Source organism: Leiobunum rupestre, chromosome 3, assembly GCF_980474605.1.
Source record: "Leiobunum rupestre chromosome 3, qqLeiRupe1.1.hap1, whole genome shotgun sequence".
Classification (NCBI taxonomy): domain Eukaryota; kingdom Metazoa; phylum Arthropoda; class Arachnida; order Opiliones; family Sclerosomatidae; genus Leiobunum; species Leiobunum rupestre.
In genome coordinates, this window is record NC_143386.1 from 58164060 (window position 1) to 58180106 (window position 16047).

The 16047-nt window shown below is 33.1% G+C and overlaps 1 protein-coding gene across 1 annotated transcript in view; it reads right to left on the reverse strand.

Moving 5' to 3' along the window:
* Positions 1-15186, reverse strand: part of dally (division abnormally delayed protein) — a 184744-nt gene extending 169558 nt beyond the window's left edge. The window contains exons 1-2 of the mRNA XM_090168777.1: positions 14399-15186; positions 12147-12305 (exon numbers count right to left, since the gene is read on the reverse strand). Coding sequence (XP_090024903.1) covers positions 12147-12305; positions 14399-14651 — 412 coding nt within the window. The 5' untranslated portion in view covers positions 14652-15186. The remainder of the gene's footprint in view (positions 1-12146; positions 12306-14398) is intronic.
* Positions 15187-16047: the final 861 nt, after the last annotated feature.

Here is a 16047-nt window from a genome sequence, read left to right on the forward strand (position 1 = left end):
CACCATTAGTCACTTTTAGACATTTTGAACTTTGAGCCACCATTAGTCACTTTTACTCATTTAATTTTGAGCTACCATTAGCCACTTTTAGACATTTAGAAAGTTTTACCACTCGCCTTTTAAGCATTTAGCCATTATTTCAAAAAATTTGCCACTATTAGACATTTTTCACTTTTAACCACTTTCAGTCACTTTTATCCACATTTAATCATTTTGAAATTTGGGCCACCATTAGTAACTTCTAGATTTTTTTTAAACTTTTTATCACAATTAACCACTTATAACATTTGCCACTATTAGCCACTATACTAAAACATTTGCCACCAATAGTTACTTATCCACTTTTAGATATTTTAAACTTTGTGTCACCATTAGAAGTATCAGTCCCTTTGATATTTTATTTTGTAAGATTAGAAACCTTTACACATTTTGTACTTTGTGCCACCTAGGAGCAACAAACACAACACCCCACACAAGGAGAACGCAACCCGTCAAAAATCGTGGATTTTCGTGTGTACATTTTTCATTGGCTAGACGCTTTAGCGCCTGCTGCCGTCGGAAGGGGAAAATACGGAAATTGTCTTCCCCCCCTGCCCGTAAAACGTTCAGCGTAAAGGCTCGTGACGCTCGTCCAATGAAATTCGTACACAACCCTTCGTTAGCGTGTTTAAAGACTAGCTGCGTTCTTCTTGTGTTTGTTGCTCCTATACTAGGTGCCACCATTAGAAACTTTTCAACATTTTGAACTTTGTGCCACCATTAAAAACGTTGACATTTTGAACTTTGTGCCACCATTAAAAACTTTTACACATTTTCAATTTTTTTCCACTATTTTCAAATTGTTGCCACTATTAGCCATATTTTCAAATTGTTGCCACTATTAGCCATATTTTCCAATGGCCTGAACATTTAAACAAAAGAGGCCTAGTTCGAATAAGATTCCTCAAAAATTCAACAGAGAAAAAGTTCCCGCAAGAGGAAAAAGCCCCAAACATAATATCAATCTAGAATTCAGATACTGATCAGTGCCGGGGATAAAGTAGCCAATAATTAGAAATTCTTTGCTTCGATTTAGAATTCTTTGCTTCGATTTAGAATTCAGATACTGATCAGTGCCGGGGATAAAGAAGCCAATTATTAGAAATTCTTTGCTTCGATTTAGAATTCAGATACTGATCAGTGCCGGGGATAAAGAAGCCAATAATTAGAAATTCTTTGCTTCGATTTAGAATTCAGATACTGATCAGTGCCGGGGATAAAGAAGCCAATAATTAGAAATTATTTGCTTCGATTTAGAATTCAGATACTGATCAGTGCCGGGGATAAAGTAGCCAATAATTAGAAATTCTTTGCTTCGATTTAGAATTCTTTGCTTCGATTAAGAATTCAGATACTGATCAGTGCCGGGGATAAAGAAGCCAATAATTAGAAATTATTTGCTTCGATTTAGAATTCAGATACTGATCAGTGCCGGGGATAAAGAAGCCAATAATTAGAAATTATTTGCTTCGATTTAGAATTCAGATACTGATCAGTGCCGGGGATAAAGAAGCCAATAATTAGAAATTATTTGCTTCGATTTAGAATTCAGATACTGATCAGTGCCGGGGATAAAGAAGCCAATAATTAGAAATTCTTTGCTTCGATTTAGAATTCAGATACTGATCAGTGCCGGGGATAAAGAAGCCAATAATTAGAAATTATTTGCTTCGATTTAGAATTCAGATACTGATCAGTGCCGGGGATAAAGAAGCCAATAATTAGAAATTATTTGCTTCGATTTAGAATTCAGATACTGATCAGTGCCGGGGATAAAGTAGCCAATAATTAGAAATTCTTTGCTTCGATTTAGAATTCTTTGCTTCGATTTAGAATTCAGATACTGATCAGTGCCGGGGATAAAGAAGCCAATAATTAGAAATTATTTGCTTCGATTTAGAATTCAGATACTGATCAGTGCCGGGGATAAAGAAGCCAATAATTAGAAATTCTTTGCTTCGATTTAGAATTCAGATACTGATCAGTGCCGGGGATAAAGTAGCCAATAATTAGAAATTCTTTGCTTCGATTTAGAATTCTTTGCTTCGATTTAGAATTCAGATACTGATCAGTGCCGGGGATAAAGAAGCCAATAATTAGAAATTATTTGCTTCGATTTAGAATTCAGATACTGATCAGTGCCGGGGATAAAGAAGCCAATAATTAGAAATTCTTTGCTTCGATTTAGAATTCAGATACTGATCAGTGCCGGGGATAAAGAAGCCAATAATTAGAAATTCTTTGCTTCGATTTAGAATTCTTTGCTTCGATTTAGAATTCAGATACTGATCAGTGCCGGGGATAAAGAAGCCAATAATTAGAAATTCTTTGCTTCGATTTATAGGTATGGGAGCGAAGGGCGGGAAGAAATATTTCCAAATAATAAAGCAAAACAAAAAGTAAAGAGTGTACGAGAGATACACAAAGATCCGGTTTTATGCTCGTAAATGAACCGAACCAGCCTCAGGGTCCCGTTTTCATTTCGCGCCATTTGCCAATATCTCGGCTATCGACGGCCGCATTTTTAATTTATTCTCACGACTCTACCATTAAAATCTGGCGGGACAGACGAAGCCTTGGTCCCCCGATTGTCGCTGGAGCACGTATGTGATCGAAATATGGAAGGGAGGGCTGAAAATATTTTATCTAGCTGATAGTTAAGGTTCAACAAATTATCTACGAAATATTCACACCCCATAAAATTTAAAAATAAAATTAATTCCTTTAAATCTTAACCATGATTTAATAGTGCGAACCTAGTTAAACAGGGTGACCACAAAGTTTTGAGATTGAAATATCCTGACTATTCCAGGGCCCCCACTCAAATCTTCAATTTTTTTTATAGGAAAAATAGGATTATATTTCTAAAAATATAGGACTTTATAGGAATATTTTTACAAAATTATAGGATTTTATAGGAATATACATGCTATTTAATTTACTAACTTTATGCATTTAAAAACAAAATCAATAATTAGAGAAATAAATCTTTGATTTTCACTTATATAGAATTTTATGGGAATTATAGGACCTCTGGGGTTCCTGCTATCGCCCGGACTATTTTTAGAGATTTTCCCTGGATTCGTAAGGCCAAATGTTTCGTGATATATTTTACATTTATCAGAAGTCAACCAATTTAAATGGACTTATATTTCAGTACAAATGTTATTGCAATGTTGAATAAATTAGCCAAACTTTCAAAGGAAATAAATGATAATCATAGAATTTGTCATAGATCTAAGGTAAAATTACCTTCAAAAAGTGTCAAGAGAAAATATAATCCCCTGGCCTTTTTCAAATTCCGAAAATTCCCTGGCGTTTGAGGCAAATGTTTTAATTCTGACTTTTTAATTTTACCCGACGGGTGGCAACCCTGTTAAATAATAAATGCACTGTGTGTTAGTCTTCACTGCATTACGCAGGAGCAATGCGTGTAACTTAAACTCCACTTTGAATATTGAATTTAACAAATTTTTTACCGCTAAATTGCAATAAAAAGGTATCTAAATACAATAATAGTTGAAAATTCTAAACTAAAATGCCTGACATTTCACTTGCCGCCATTATTTTGTACGGGATTTCGGGATTTCGTAGAGATTTTGGCGATTTTATCATTACTTTTTGAAGTGATTTTGGGATTTCAATGTTAATTTACCATAGAGAGAGTTAAAAGATTTTGCGATTTTAGACAGTGTACGGGATTTTTGTAAATGTCCGACCCCTCGGACATTTTATCGCTTAAGAATGATTTTAGTGCGAACGCACTTAAATGCACCAAATTACGAAATAATACCCCAGCATATTCGTCTTCGCTGCATTACGCGGGAGCACTGCTCATAGAATAACTTCACCTCGTCTTCGAATATTATATTTTAAAAGGTTCCGCAATTAACCTCAATTTTTAAGTACCTTACGACGTAAAAATCTATTGAAATTCGAAGCCTTTCCCCAAAATCAGACAAGGTCAATTAAGAAATTAAAACCACGCTATTAATTAGATTAAATGAGGCTTATTAATTACGCTTTAAATATAGCGCAAAATTATTTAAATCTAAAAATATTCCGTCTTATCAGCAGAGTATATTTGCGCGAACAGAGGCGATGAATTAAAATAGCAGAGAGATAACGAAAGTAATTATAAAGTAGAATGCGGTTCTAATAACCCGAAACGTTCCTCCCGCCCTTGATAAAGCACGCATTAATACAGCAAACTCGGCCGTGTATAGAAATTTGTTTTAATTTTCGGACAGGAAATTCAAAGGAAATACGAATTGGAAAAGCTCAGAGGAAACCATCGGGATACGCAACAATGAATAAGCCGGAATTTAGTCACTATTAAAAGGGATATTATATAATAATTCATTGTTGCGATTTTGTAACGTACTTTTAGAAAAGCTTAAATTAAACGAAATAATAAATTTTTTAGTCGTTTGGCTAAGATCAAAGTGTAGTATATTTTCGCCTCAGCTCAAAAATGTGGAAATTAGTATAATGGTCAAATGTGAAAAATACGTCAAAAATTTTAAGTGGAAAACAGTCAAATGTGGAAATTAGTGCAAATGCCCAAATGTGTGGAAAATAGTCGATAATAGTAATATTTTATAATAAAAATTTAGAACAATTAGTTTGAAATTTTCCAACTATTTTAGAATGGTCCACTACTTACCACATTGACAAGTAAAATCCCAATAGTACAGATAGAAAAAAACCTATTTTGCAAACTATTAGTTATTTTTATTTTACTTTAATATTTACGCGACAGAAAATGCCGTAGTAATCTTAATTGTTTTTAAACTTTTTACGAGCAAAACCTCCATATTTCAAGTATTTATCACCAAACGATAATGAACGAAATGAGAGTGGAGGTTGAAAGTTACTTTATTTTAGCTTTAAGGGCTCGGTGGGACTGAGTCAGTTGAGAGGCTGGTTACGAAGCTGCAGGGGCGCTGCAGTCGCGATCATTTTGACGCGTAGAAGCAACCTAGATTTACGAGAAACGGAAGCAGACGGTAATTGGTTTGTTAATTGGAAACGAATCAATTAACGGGACCTAGAAGGTTGAAGATATACAGGCTTCTGTTAAAGCGTTTAAAACCCTGCATACCCCAATATCACTTTCCCAATACAAAGTTCGGAATTAAAAGTAATTATTATATTACATTACATTACATCTATTAATAATTATTATATTACATTACATTACATCTATTAATAATTATTATATTACATTACATTACATCTACTAATAATTATTATATTACATTACATTACATCTACTAATAATTATTATATTACATTACATCTATTAATAATTATATTACATTACATATATTAATAATTATATTACATTACATCTATTAATAATTATTATATTACATTACATCTATTAATAATTATTATATTACATTACATCTATTAATAATTATTATAATTATTTTTGGTAAAGAAAATGGTTACCAAGACTTCACGAAATCCAATTAGAAATGAAGAAAAATTTATTAATTTAAAAAATATATTTATTATTAGATAAAATTTTAACCAATTTAAATTCTGTGAAGCGGAGAATATTGAATAAAACAATCCACAATTTAGAAAACCAAGAAATTCAAATGCGGAATTAAGCGACAAAAAATACAACACCATCTAAAGCAATTCGAATTAAGGAAAAATACTGTTGGCAATAAATGTTAATTGGTATAATCAACGTAGTGGAGAATTAAGAAACTTGCCAAACAGTTTACGACACTTAAAAAGAACTAGGATCATTAACAGCTAGTGCGACAAGCGTACAAGGACGAAACAGTCCGAGTTTGATATCCAAGAAATTAATGGACTTTCATAAGCCCACGTGTTCGTGAGAGCTTTGAGCTTGGCGTGGAGGTTTCAGGGATAATAATATGAGATAGGCCTATGTCGACGAAACAACGACCCTCGCGGCTTCCGTTTGCGGACGCGAACACACTGAAGGAGGAAAAATATTTTCCTTAACCTGACCAAGAATACATTTATTTCCACTTCTGGTGAATGCAGGGCTCCTACCAGAATCTGAAAAAAAGGGGGGTTTTCGCGACAAAAATAGCAGGGGCCCCACTCGAATCTTCCAATTTTTTAATAGGAAAAATAAGATTATATTCCTGAAAACGTAGGATTTTATAGGACTATTTTTTCAAAATTAGTGGATTTTATAAGACTTTTTCAAAATTAATCGATTTTATACGACTTTTTCAAAATTAATCGATTTTATACGACTTTTTCAAAATTAATCGATTTTATACGACTTTTTCAAAATTAATCGATTTTGTACGACTTTTTCAAAATTAATCGATTTTATACGACTTTTTCAAAATTAATCGATTTTATACGACTTTTTCAAAATTAATCGATTTTATACGACTTTTTCAAAATTAATCGATTTTATACGACTTTTTCAAAATTAATCGATTTTATACGACTTTTTCAAAATTAATCGATTTTATACGACTTTTTCAAAATTAATCGATTTTATACGACTTTTTCAAAATTAATCGATTTTATACGACTTTTTCAAAATTAATCGATTTTATACGACTTTTTCAAAATTAATCGATTTTATACGACTTTTTCAAAATTAATCGATTTTATACGACTTTCAAAATTAATCGATTTTATACGACTTTCAAAATTAATCGATTTTATACGACTTTCAAAATTAATCGATTTTATACGACTTTCAAAATTAATCGATTTTATACGACTTTCAAAATTAATCGATTTTATACGACTTTCAAAATTAATCGATTTTATACGACTTTCAAAATTAATCGATTTTATACGACTTTCAAAATTAATCGATTTTATACGACTTTCAAAATTAATCGATTTTATAGACTTTTTTTCACAATTATATGATTTTAAAGGACAATATATGCTATTTCATTTACTGACTTTATGCATTTAAAAACCAACTTAAAAAACAAACTATTTAACCATTTTATCACAAAAATAAACTAGTAGCTAACAAAAGTACAGAATGACTTTGTATAGGCATTTATCTTATAGCTAAATCTAGCAATTTAACTCACAATGTGAATGGCGGGACTCTAAATGGGCAAAATATCAAAATTTTAGGATTTTATAACACTTTTCGGGGATTTTATTAAAAATATATGATGATAAGACATTTTTGAAAATATAGGATTTTATTGGAATTATAGAATGTCTTAGGGTCCTGATGTAAAACAAAGTATATGTAGAAGTCGGTTGAGGTATTTTTTTAAATTTTATTTTAAATTACTTTTTTTAAATGTTTATATTATATTATATATTTTACTTTTATTAAAAGTTAATAAATTTAAATGGACTGGTATTTTAGTAAAATGTTATTGCAATGTTGAAAAAATTAGCCAAAGTTTCAAGGAAATAAATGATAATCCATAGTGCTCGGCATTCGATTAATTTTTATCCATGAATAAAATAAGCTGGGCGATATTTAAATATTTAATTAAATAACCAATAGTTGAATAAAAATTGTAAAATGTTTAAATAATCGAAAGTGAATAAGCCTATTATTTAAATATAACAAACAATTATTTAAATAAATACCACTTTTATTCAAATAAATGCTTGGTTGCGTAAAAAACATAATTAAATAAGATAAAATGATATTCTTTTTACCCACGTTTTTTAAACAAATCGGAAAATTTGTGGATAATGAATAAACAATTCCGAGCACTAATAATCTTAAAACCTCTCATAGATCTAGAGTAAAATTACCTTCAAAACGTGTCATAAAAAAAATTGAACTCCCTGACGTTTTACAAATTCTTAAAATTCCCTGACTTTTTCGGCCAATTTTAAATTATCTGCCATTTCCCTGACGTGTGGCAGCCCTGTTTAATTCATTTTCAAAAACAGGAGCTTTCGTAAAACTATATTTATACAGACCAATCGCGTACGTCTTTCGTGCCTGGGACTAAACTAGACTAACGTCGTAAGATGCCCACGGATTATCTCAACATATTCTCTCTAAGTATAAATAAATATAATCTTAATCTGGAGATACATAAAAGTAATGGCTTATCATTTGATTAGAGAGGCGGCTGAGGGTTCCAGTCTGTACCTAAAATATACACGGTCATCATTAACAGGAGGACAATAAAACGTATTATTTACGAAACAGTGACTTGTCGAATATTCGTATCACTCCAACGAACTGTAAGCGTTTGAATGAAGACTTTCGGGTGTGTGGATTAAATTTAATGGGATTTATAATATATTCAAAATTCTTTTATCAGGATCGAATGTTTTTCAGGGTAGTATTTGGAAGCATGGGTGTTCTGAAAGTAACCAGGGTTTGGAAAACACCAACTGAGTGGGTTTTAAATGTTTGTGTTTTTTTCATTTCGGTGGATTTTTTATTGTAGTATACAATTTCCAAATTTTTATTAGACGGTACGTAAAAGTATACAGATACTGCAAAGCTGAACCATAGGACTGGTAGATATACCAAGTTAAAAGTTTTAAGTTAACAAGCCAGTTTGCTTTTGGAATATTAAATAAAAATAAAAATAATAAAAATAAAATGAGTAAATATTTTATTGTACAACATTAATTTTCATCAAAAAGAAAGGTTCAAATATTAATTTTGAAATATTTCTTAAATTTAAATATGTGAGTAAACATTTACTTCTAACAACGTTAATTTTCGCCGTAAATGAAGCTACTAAAAATATTAAATTTTAAACCATAATTTGTAATTTTAAAAACATAATTAAATTAAAAATGTGAGTAAATATTTCATACTACAACGTTAATTTTCTTCATAAATGACGCTCAATAATATTTACAATTTTGAAAAGATATTTTTTAAATTAAAAATGTGAGTAAAACTTTTCGAGAAATAAAGCAAAAAAATATATATTTCAAATTTGAAAAAATATATTATATTTTGGCAATATAAAATATTTGAATAAAAATTCTATAACACATACTAACACTCTCAAAACCACTAGCTCAAAATCGCGAGATATGGCCAACCAAAAGAATGTCTAAAAATTAAAACGGATGTGCGGGTATTATATGATAGGCGAGAAAGTCGGCCCAATTCATTTCTTTCCAAACTATCGAACGACAACATAACCTGATATAATAAGGCATAAACGGCACGGTACAATTCCCTTTTATATAAATAAGCATCCGACGCACTGAGACGTTAAGACGCCCATTTTCTATTCCTAACACCCTAACCGTCACCGAAAAGTAAAATATAAACTATAAACGGGGGTAAAATCTTCGCTACCCAAATCGGACCGTCAAATCAACGGTAACCGAAACAAAACAAACTCCATCCTATAAACTCATCCCCAAAAGCGTCCCGAAAAACCCACCGTGAAAATTTCACCCCAAGTAAGGTCCCCTTTTTTCCTCGCGCTCAGGGAAACGGGGGGGGGGGGGGGGGTTGCTTAAAGGACCACCGTTCCAAAAAAAACGTGAATGAACGAAGCAGTAGAATAGAGGGGGGGTCACAAGCTTAGTTTTCAAAAGAGAAATTCGAAAGATTGTACCCAAAAAAATGCAGGGCTGAAGCATTTTGGGGCTGACCATAATTAGCCACGAGGCGAGGTCATTCGGCTGGAAAAATGTGGGGGACCCCACTGGGATGTGCCAATAGAATGGAAAAAAATGCCGATTTTTAGACGATATGAAAGCGGCGCATATTTAGATAACAACCTTGGTACTATTGTTTGTAGTATATTTTTTTAAAGCATGTCCAATGCAGAAATGCACGCGATTTTCATTCATGACTGTGAGAAAATTTTTCCAAAATATCTTACGCCTTTTTTCTTTAGAAATTAACCTAATTTTACGCGCGGTAACTATACTCAGTTGCGGGTTAAGAAAGGCAAAATATCTAGTTCATTTAGCGGAAAGATATTAACGCAAATATCCGGTAAATCGGAGGCGGGAATATCGATTTTGACCTGTTTACGGTTGACTTTCTAACTATACCTGCGCGCGTCATATAATTTGGAAAATACCGTCTATTGCTTTATATTTTAAATTGATAATTAAATAATTAATTGTCATAGATAATATTTAAAAATAGTTTTAATAATTTTATCTTTTGTACTACAAGCGAGGCATACCTAAAAAAAAAGGTTGGTGAGTCCAGGGTAAGTATAGAATGGGTAATGCCGAGATTACCACGTTGACGTACTTAAACGTGCGATTTGATGATTATTAGGAGCATAATACCAAAAGTACACTATAATGAAGCTTGAAAATAATAATCTACATTAAAAATGTATTTATCCTTTTGAAATTTACGCTATAGACATTTTTAAAATGGATTAATTATAACAAGCGTGGAAACCTTTAGGAATTCGACAGAAAATAGGCGAAATTCGAAATTCCCTCCGCCGATTACCGGAAATTCATGCTAGTATCTTTCCGCCAACTGTACTAGATATTTTTCCTTTCTTAACCTGCAACTGAGTATAAAACTTGGTTTCATTTATGGTGTATTTCGGACTTTTCCTAGTAATCATAATGCGCTGGTTGCAGTATGACGGTTATTTAACATCACTTTAATATACGTAGCTACCAGTTGTTATTTCTACTAGCCGATACACTTATAGTTTTAGTATCTTAAGTATTATTTACGTGGAAATTAGCTAAACTCTGCCAATTTAACGTCGATTTTTTGACACTATCAATTTCAATTTTATTATACATTTTAGTTAGCGGGTCCCAAGTCATCATCCAACTTATAAGTATCAGTATTATTTGGTAGTTATTTCGATTAACTGACACTTATTGAACATAATTATAGACTGAGTAGTTTCAGTTCGTAGCTTTGGTTATGGCCGCCATTTTGTGCGGGATTTTTTCTCTATGGGAAAAAGCACAGGTGACGTCGTGCCACGTGATACTGAAATCACTGTATTGTCAGGTAAAACCAAATTCAACCATTTTCACGAGGACATTTTTTCAACACTATTTGGTAATCACTTAGAAGAGCTAACACACTTGATCACAATTATAGTATCTAAAGTTATTTGTATTTTAGAAAATTCTACCCTTATCACAGCGACATTTTTTAACGATTATTTGATAATTATCTCCACTTACTGGCACACTTATGGTAACCATTTTATACTTATGGTACAAACCTAGTAAAGGTTAAAAATTGCTATTAATTTCGTTGCGACATTTTATAAACAATATCTGGAAATTATTTCAAATAACTGGAACACTTATGCAACATCTATATTCTTATGGTACAAACCTAGTAAAATTTACGTGTAAATTATTATTTTATACCAATTTCATATTTTCATTGCGACTTTTTTCTAACCATATCTGGAAATTATTTCGACTAACTGGAACACGTATGCAACAACTATATACTAATGGTACAAACCTAGTAAAATTTCCGTCTACAATTTCTAATTTCTACAAATTTCATTGCGACTTTTTTCTAACCATATCTGGAAATTATTTCGACTAACTGACACACTTATGCAACAACTACATACTAATGGTACAAACCTAGTAAAATTTCCGTCTAAATTTACTAATTTCTACCAATTTCATTGGGACTTTTTATTAACAATATCTGGAAATTATTTCGACTAACTGACACACTTATGCAACAACTATATACTAATAGTACAAACCTAGTAAAATTTCCGTCTACAATTACTAATTTCTACAAATTTCATTGGGACTTTTTATTAACAATATCTGGAAATTATTTCGACTAACTGGAACACTTATGAACTTATGGTAAAAACCTAGTAAAAGTTACTTGTAAATTTGCTTATTTCTACCAATTTCAAGACACCTTTATCATTTATTTGAGTCGTGTTAATTATAAATAATGAAATGAACGTAGAATACCATTTCCTGCCAGTATTAGAGCAAGTGTACCAAATACGTTGGGCCCTGGGCTACAGTTCGTTTAGTAAAACCCCACCCTCCCCCAAAAAGGAAGCGGCTATTAGCGCCAATTAATTCAAAACTGGGTCACCATATCGGTTTTTTTGTTTTCATTTAAAAAGGTATTCAAAGTAATCCCATATTCCGCGCGAAGTTTCCAAAAGTAGAATGAAATCAGAATTACTTACTCCTGAATTTGGTGGCGCTAGTAGCGATGAGAGTCTTGAGATACGAACTGGCCGTTTGTAACATGGAAGCCAAGTCCTTTTTCACAGCTTCGCTGTATTTCTCCTCCATTTTGGGATTGCAACATGACACAGTCGACGGACACAACTCGTTGGATTCACCTGTACCAAAATAATACGTGATTCACATACCGTATTTTTATTTTCATCAACATAAATTGTGATGTGTTTTGACATATGCACATGTGTTAAACATATATTATCAATTTTGATGTCGAACAAAAACCTTTTTCCAATATAACCAGAAGTGAATGAACCGAAGTTATCAGACTGCTATACTCGGATACTCCCTATGTTGGAGGCGTTTTCCTTATGAAGTTGCATTTTTACCCCGAATTTTGAATTTTGCGCGCTTCTAGGCCGAAAAAAAAAAACCGTTTTGGTTGTTATGAAACCATTATTAATACATTTAAATAGCTATACCCACAATTCACAAGTGCAATTTATCGGGTCAAAAGACGGGGATGAAAATTAGCTTTTATTGGACTCTATTTTCTCATATTTTTCATAAGGAAAACGCCCTCCGATTCTGATCGCTATTTCGATAACTTCAGTTCATTTACTTCTGATATAACCGAATGTTAATTATGTGTTTTAGTTAGAAAAACGTCGATAATATAACCATAAGTTTATAATCATATTTCACATGAGTGCGGAGTTTTAACTGAGTCATTTCTAGAATGAACACACCTTTTGCAGGGTCCCCACTCTTATTAATAGGGCAATATTAAAAAAAAAATATTTTTTCAAAATTATAGAATTTTATTGGACTATATATGCTATTTCACTTACTAACTTAATGCATTTAAAAACCATATCTAAATTTAGAGAAATAAATCTTTGATTTTCACTTAAAAAATCGAAACTAATTAACCATTTTATCACAAAAATATACTAGTAGCCAACCATGTTAACAATTATAACAAAAGTAGAGACTAGAATGACTTGGTATAGGAATTTATCCTATAGCTAAATCTCGCAATTTAACTGACAATTTTTGAGCGGCGGGATTTGAAATGGGCAAAATATAAAAATTATAGGATTTTGTTATAGGACATTTTTGAAAATATAGGATTTCATAGGAATTATAGGACCTATGGGGGGACCTACTTTGGTTTCTAGACATTAACTTAATTATTTCCGCTAACTGACACTTATGGAACTAATTATAAACATATTTTAATAAAAAAAAACGTTCTTTAAAATAAAAAAACATTTGGATAAGTACATCTAAAACAGGACAGATGCGGCGTAGAGTGGTCAAAGGGTTTTTCCCTGAGTTCTTCGGTTGCCCTTTCACAAAAAATTTGGTAGCCAGAAATTCAGGGTCCAAACTAAAGTCCGAAATTTATTCTTTTTGTGAGTAGAAATTAAAATTTTGTCACTAATAATTTAATTTAATTTAATATGAATTAATGAGAGAAAAGATTTAAATTTTGAAATGTAAGAAAAAGAAAATTTGGTTTCAAACGTCAATAATTTCTGAAAGGGAAATCATTTAACTCTGACATAATAAGCTGCCATGGCCTAGTTTCAGCCTACTCCTGTCGCAACCGTTTTTCAAAATGTTTAGACAACTTTTATTCGCGCGCTTAAGAGCCTTCAAGTGTATGTTAATTATATAGTGAAAATAATATAAACAAAACCTTCATTGTGTGAAAAACCAATCCTTCACGCCGAAACTAAATTAATTTAATGATAATGTTAGTGTTTAGCCCCAAATTTTGAGTACGAAAGACGTAGACGCAAAAATAAAAGTTCCCCCTCTCCGGGCCAAAAAATAATAATTTTTTTTTACTCTGGAACTAGAAACTCCGATAACAATTACTTTTTAGGAGTCGATAACAATCACAGGGTGCGAAAAATGCGAGCTAGGGTGGCTAGTGTGTTAAGTAGGACACTCCAAATGTAGGAAAAACGGCGAGATAAAGCCACTAAATAATACAGCGAGATACGCGAAAATAATATATTACCAGGATTAGGGCCTCCCTAAGCTTCGGGAAATTTATTATCGCACCGAAAGAGCGTTTTCCGCGTGAGCCTGTCGCTATCTTAGACGCAAATATTTGACAAATACAAATCTGTTGTTATTATTTTCCAGAGAAATATATGCCTAAATAAACGTTAAAGCCAATTTGTTTCGAAAGAAGGCGCGCTTCACGGGTGATAATACGTTTATAAAACGCGTCATTTACCATTAATATGCGTGGTGGGTACCAGCTGAGCGGATCCGATTTGTTTCATGGCGAAAATCTGCCTAACCTCGTGGCACGAAACGGGCGACGGGCCTTGGACTGCCGCGGCGGCCGAAGGTTGAGGATGAGTCGTTAGGTCCGTTCCGTTGTTGGCGGTCGTCTCCAAAGGGCTCGCGGAAATTGACACCAAAAATACCGCGCACAATAAAGAGAACAGCGACGCGTTCGCGTTCGTCATCTTCGTCGGTTTCATCGTTTACGCTGATATTTCTTTCAATTACCGGCGAAATAGCGGCGATCCGGCAGATGGGATGCTCCAGAAGCTTGGAGAGACGAAAACAATCTACCGTACAAAAAATTTATGTCGCAGCATCCGGACTCTCGCGGAGGGGTGACGAAGAGAGACACGAAGGACCTTTTGAAACGCGCCGCTACCGAAAATTATCCCGAAAGAACCCGTATTCGTCCGATGATGTTTTTACGGCATCGAAAATAAACCGAGCAAGAAACATCAAGCCTTTGTTTATTCTCTCTTACCGCGCGACGTATTCCCAAGAATTTGACTTAATTTATAAACCGAAAGCACTTTTCCTTTAAACTTAAATCTGCACGGAAAGCGGTTGAGTTCTGGGCTGTTATAAACGACAGAGCCGATTCGAACAACCGGTTTCGGTCGCTTTTCCAAACGGACTAATCCTCGGCCCGGCCGCCGAGAGACGCAAAAAATCTTCTCCTCTCGTTTCCCCCCCGTCGCCGCTTGCTTTCCCCGTCGGCGCTGGCACAGACTCCACGTCGTCTGCAATATTCCCGCCTCTTTCATTGGTCGATCGATCGTTACGTCACTCGCTTTTGAACAGGGCACCCGTTTAATTTTATACTTAAAATATTAAATATTAATAAATAAAAGTGAAACTTTAAACAACCCCAAGCTCGCGTGAGTTTAATTTTATAAAAGGATCCCCGCAAAAGAGTTTAACGTAATTGCGTTGGGGCAACCTTTTTTTTTTAATTTTGGCGATAAGTAATTGTTGGGCGGAATTGTCCATTAGATGAAATAGTTTTTTATTTATTTTTGGTTTCTTCTTTCCATCATTAAGGGTGAACCGAAAAGGCTAACAGAAAAAAAAATTATTAATGGTATATTCATGGCATTGGTCATCTTTTATAACATCATTAAATGCAATTTATTACATCTATTATTTAACCGTAAATACAGAGTTCACGATCTACATGTTAGTCATCTAACCTGATAATAGCGATAAAGGCTGAAAACCATCTCCCTACTTTATGATTTTTTTTGTATAAGTTCATTGTACATTTTTGATATAGATGGCGATAGTGCATGGAGGACGCAAAATTCGAGTAAAATCATCCGAAGCACGAAGGAGTAGGGATGAGAGGGAAATACGAGATTGATTTGGGCCGGAATTTTGCATAAGTGGGTTGAAGAATTTGTCGATGGTTGAAGCATAGACAAATAAAAGATTTTCCAGAACTGCTATCATGGCGGCTATCCCGTACCTCTCCACGTGCTAGAATTGTCGTCACCTTAACCTGTAAATGGATGAACTGGATTTGGGTACAATACCCAGCTTGTTTTTAATATCGGTTTTCGTTGGTTTAAAAAGTCCTGTGACGTAAGTTGTACA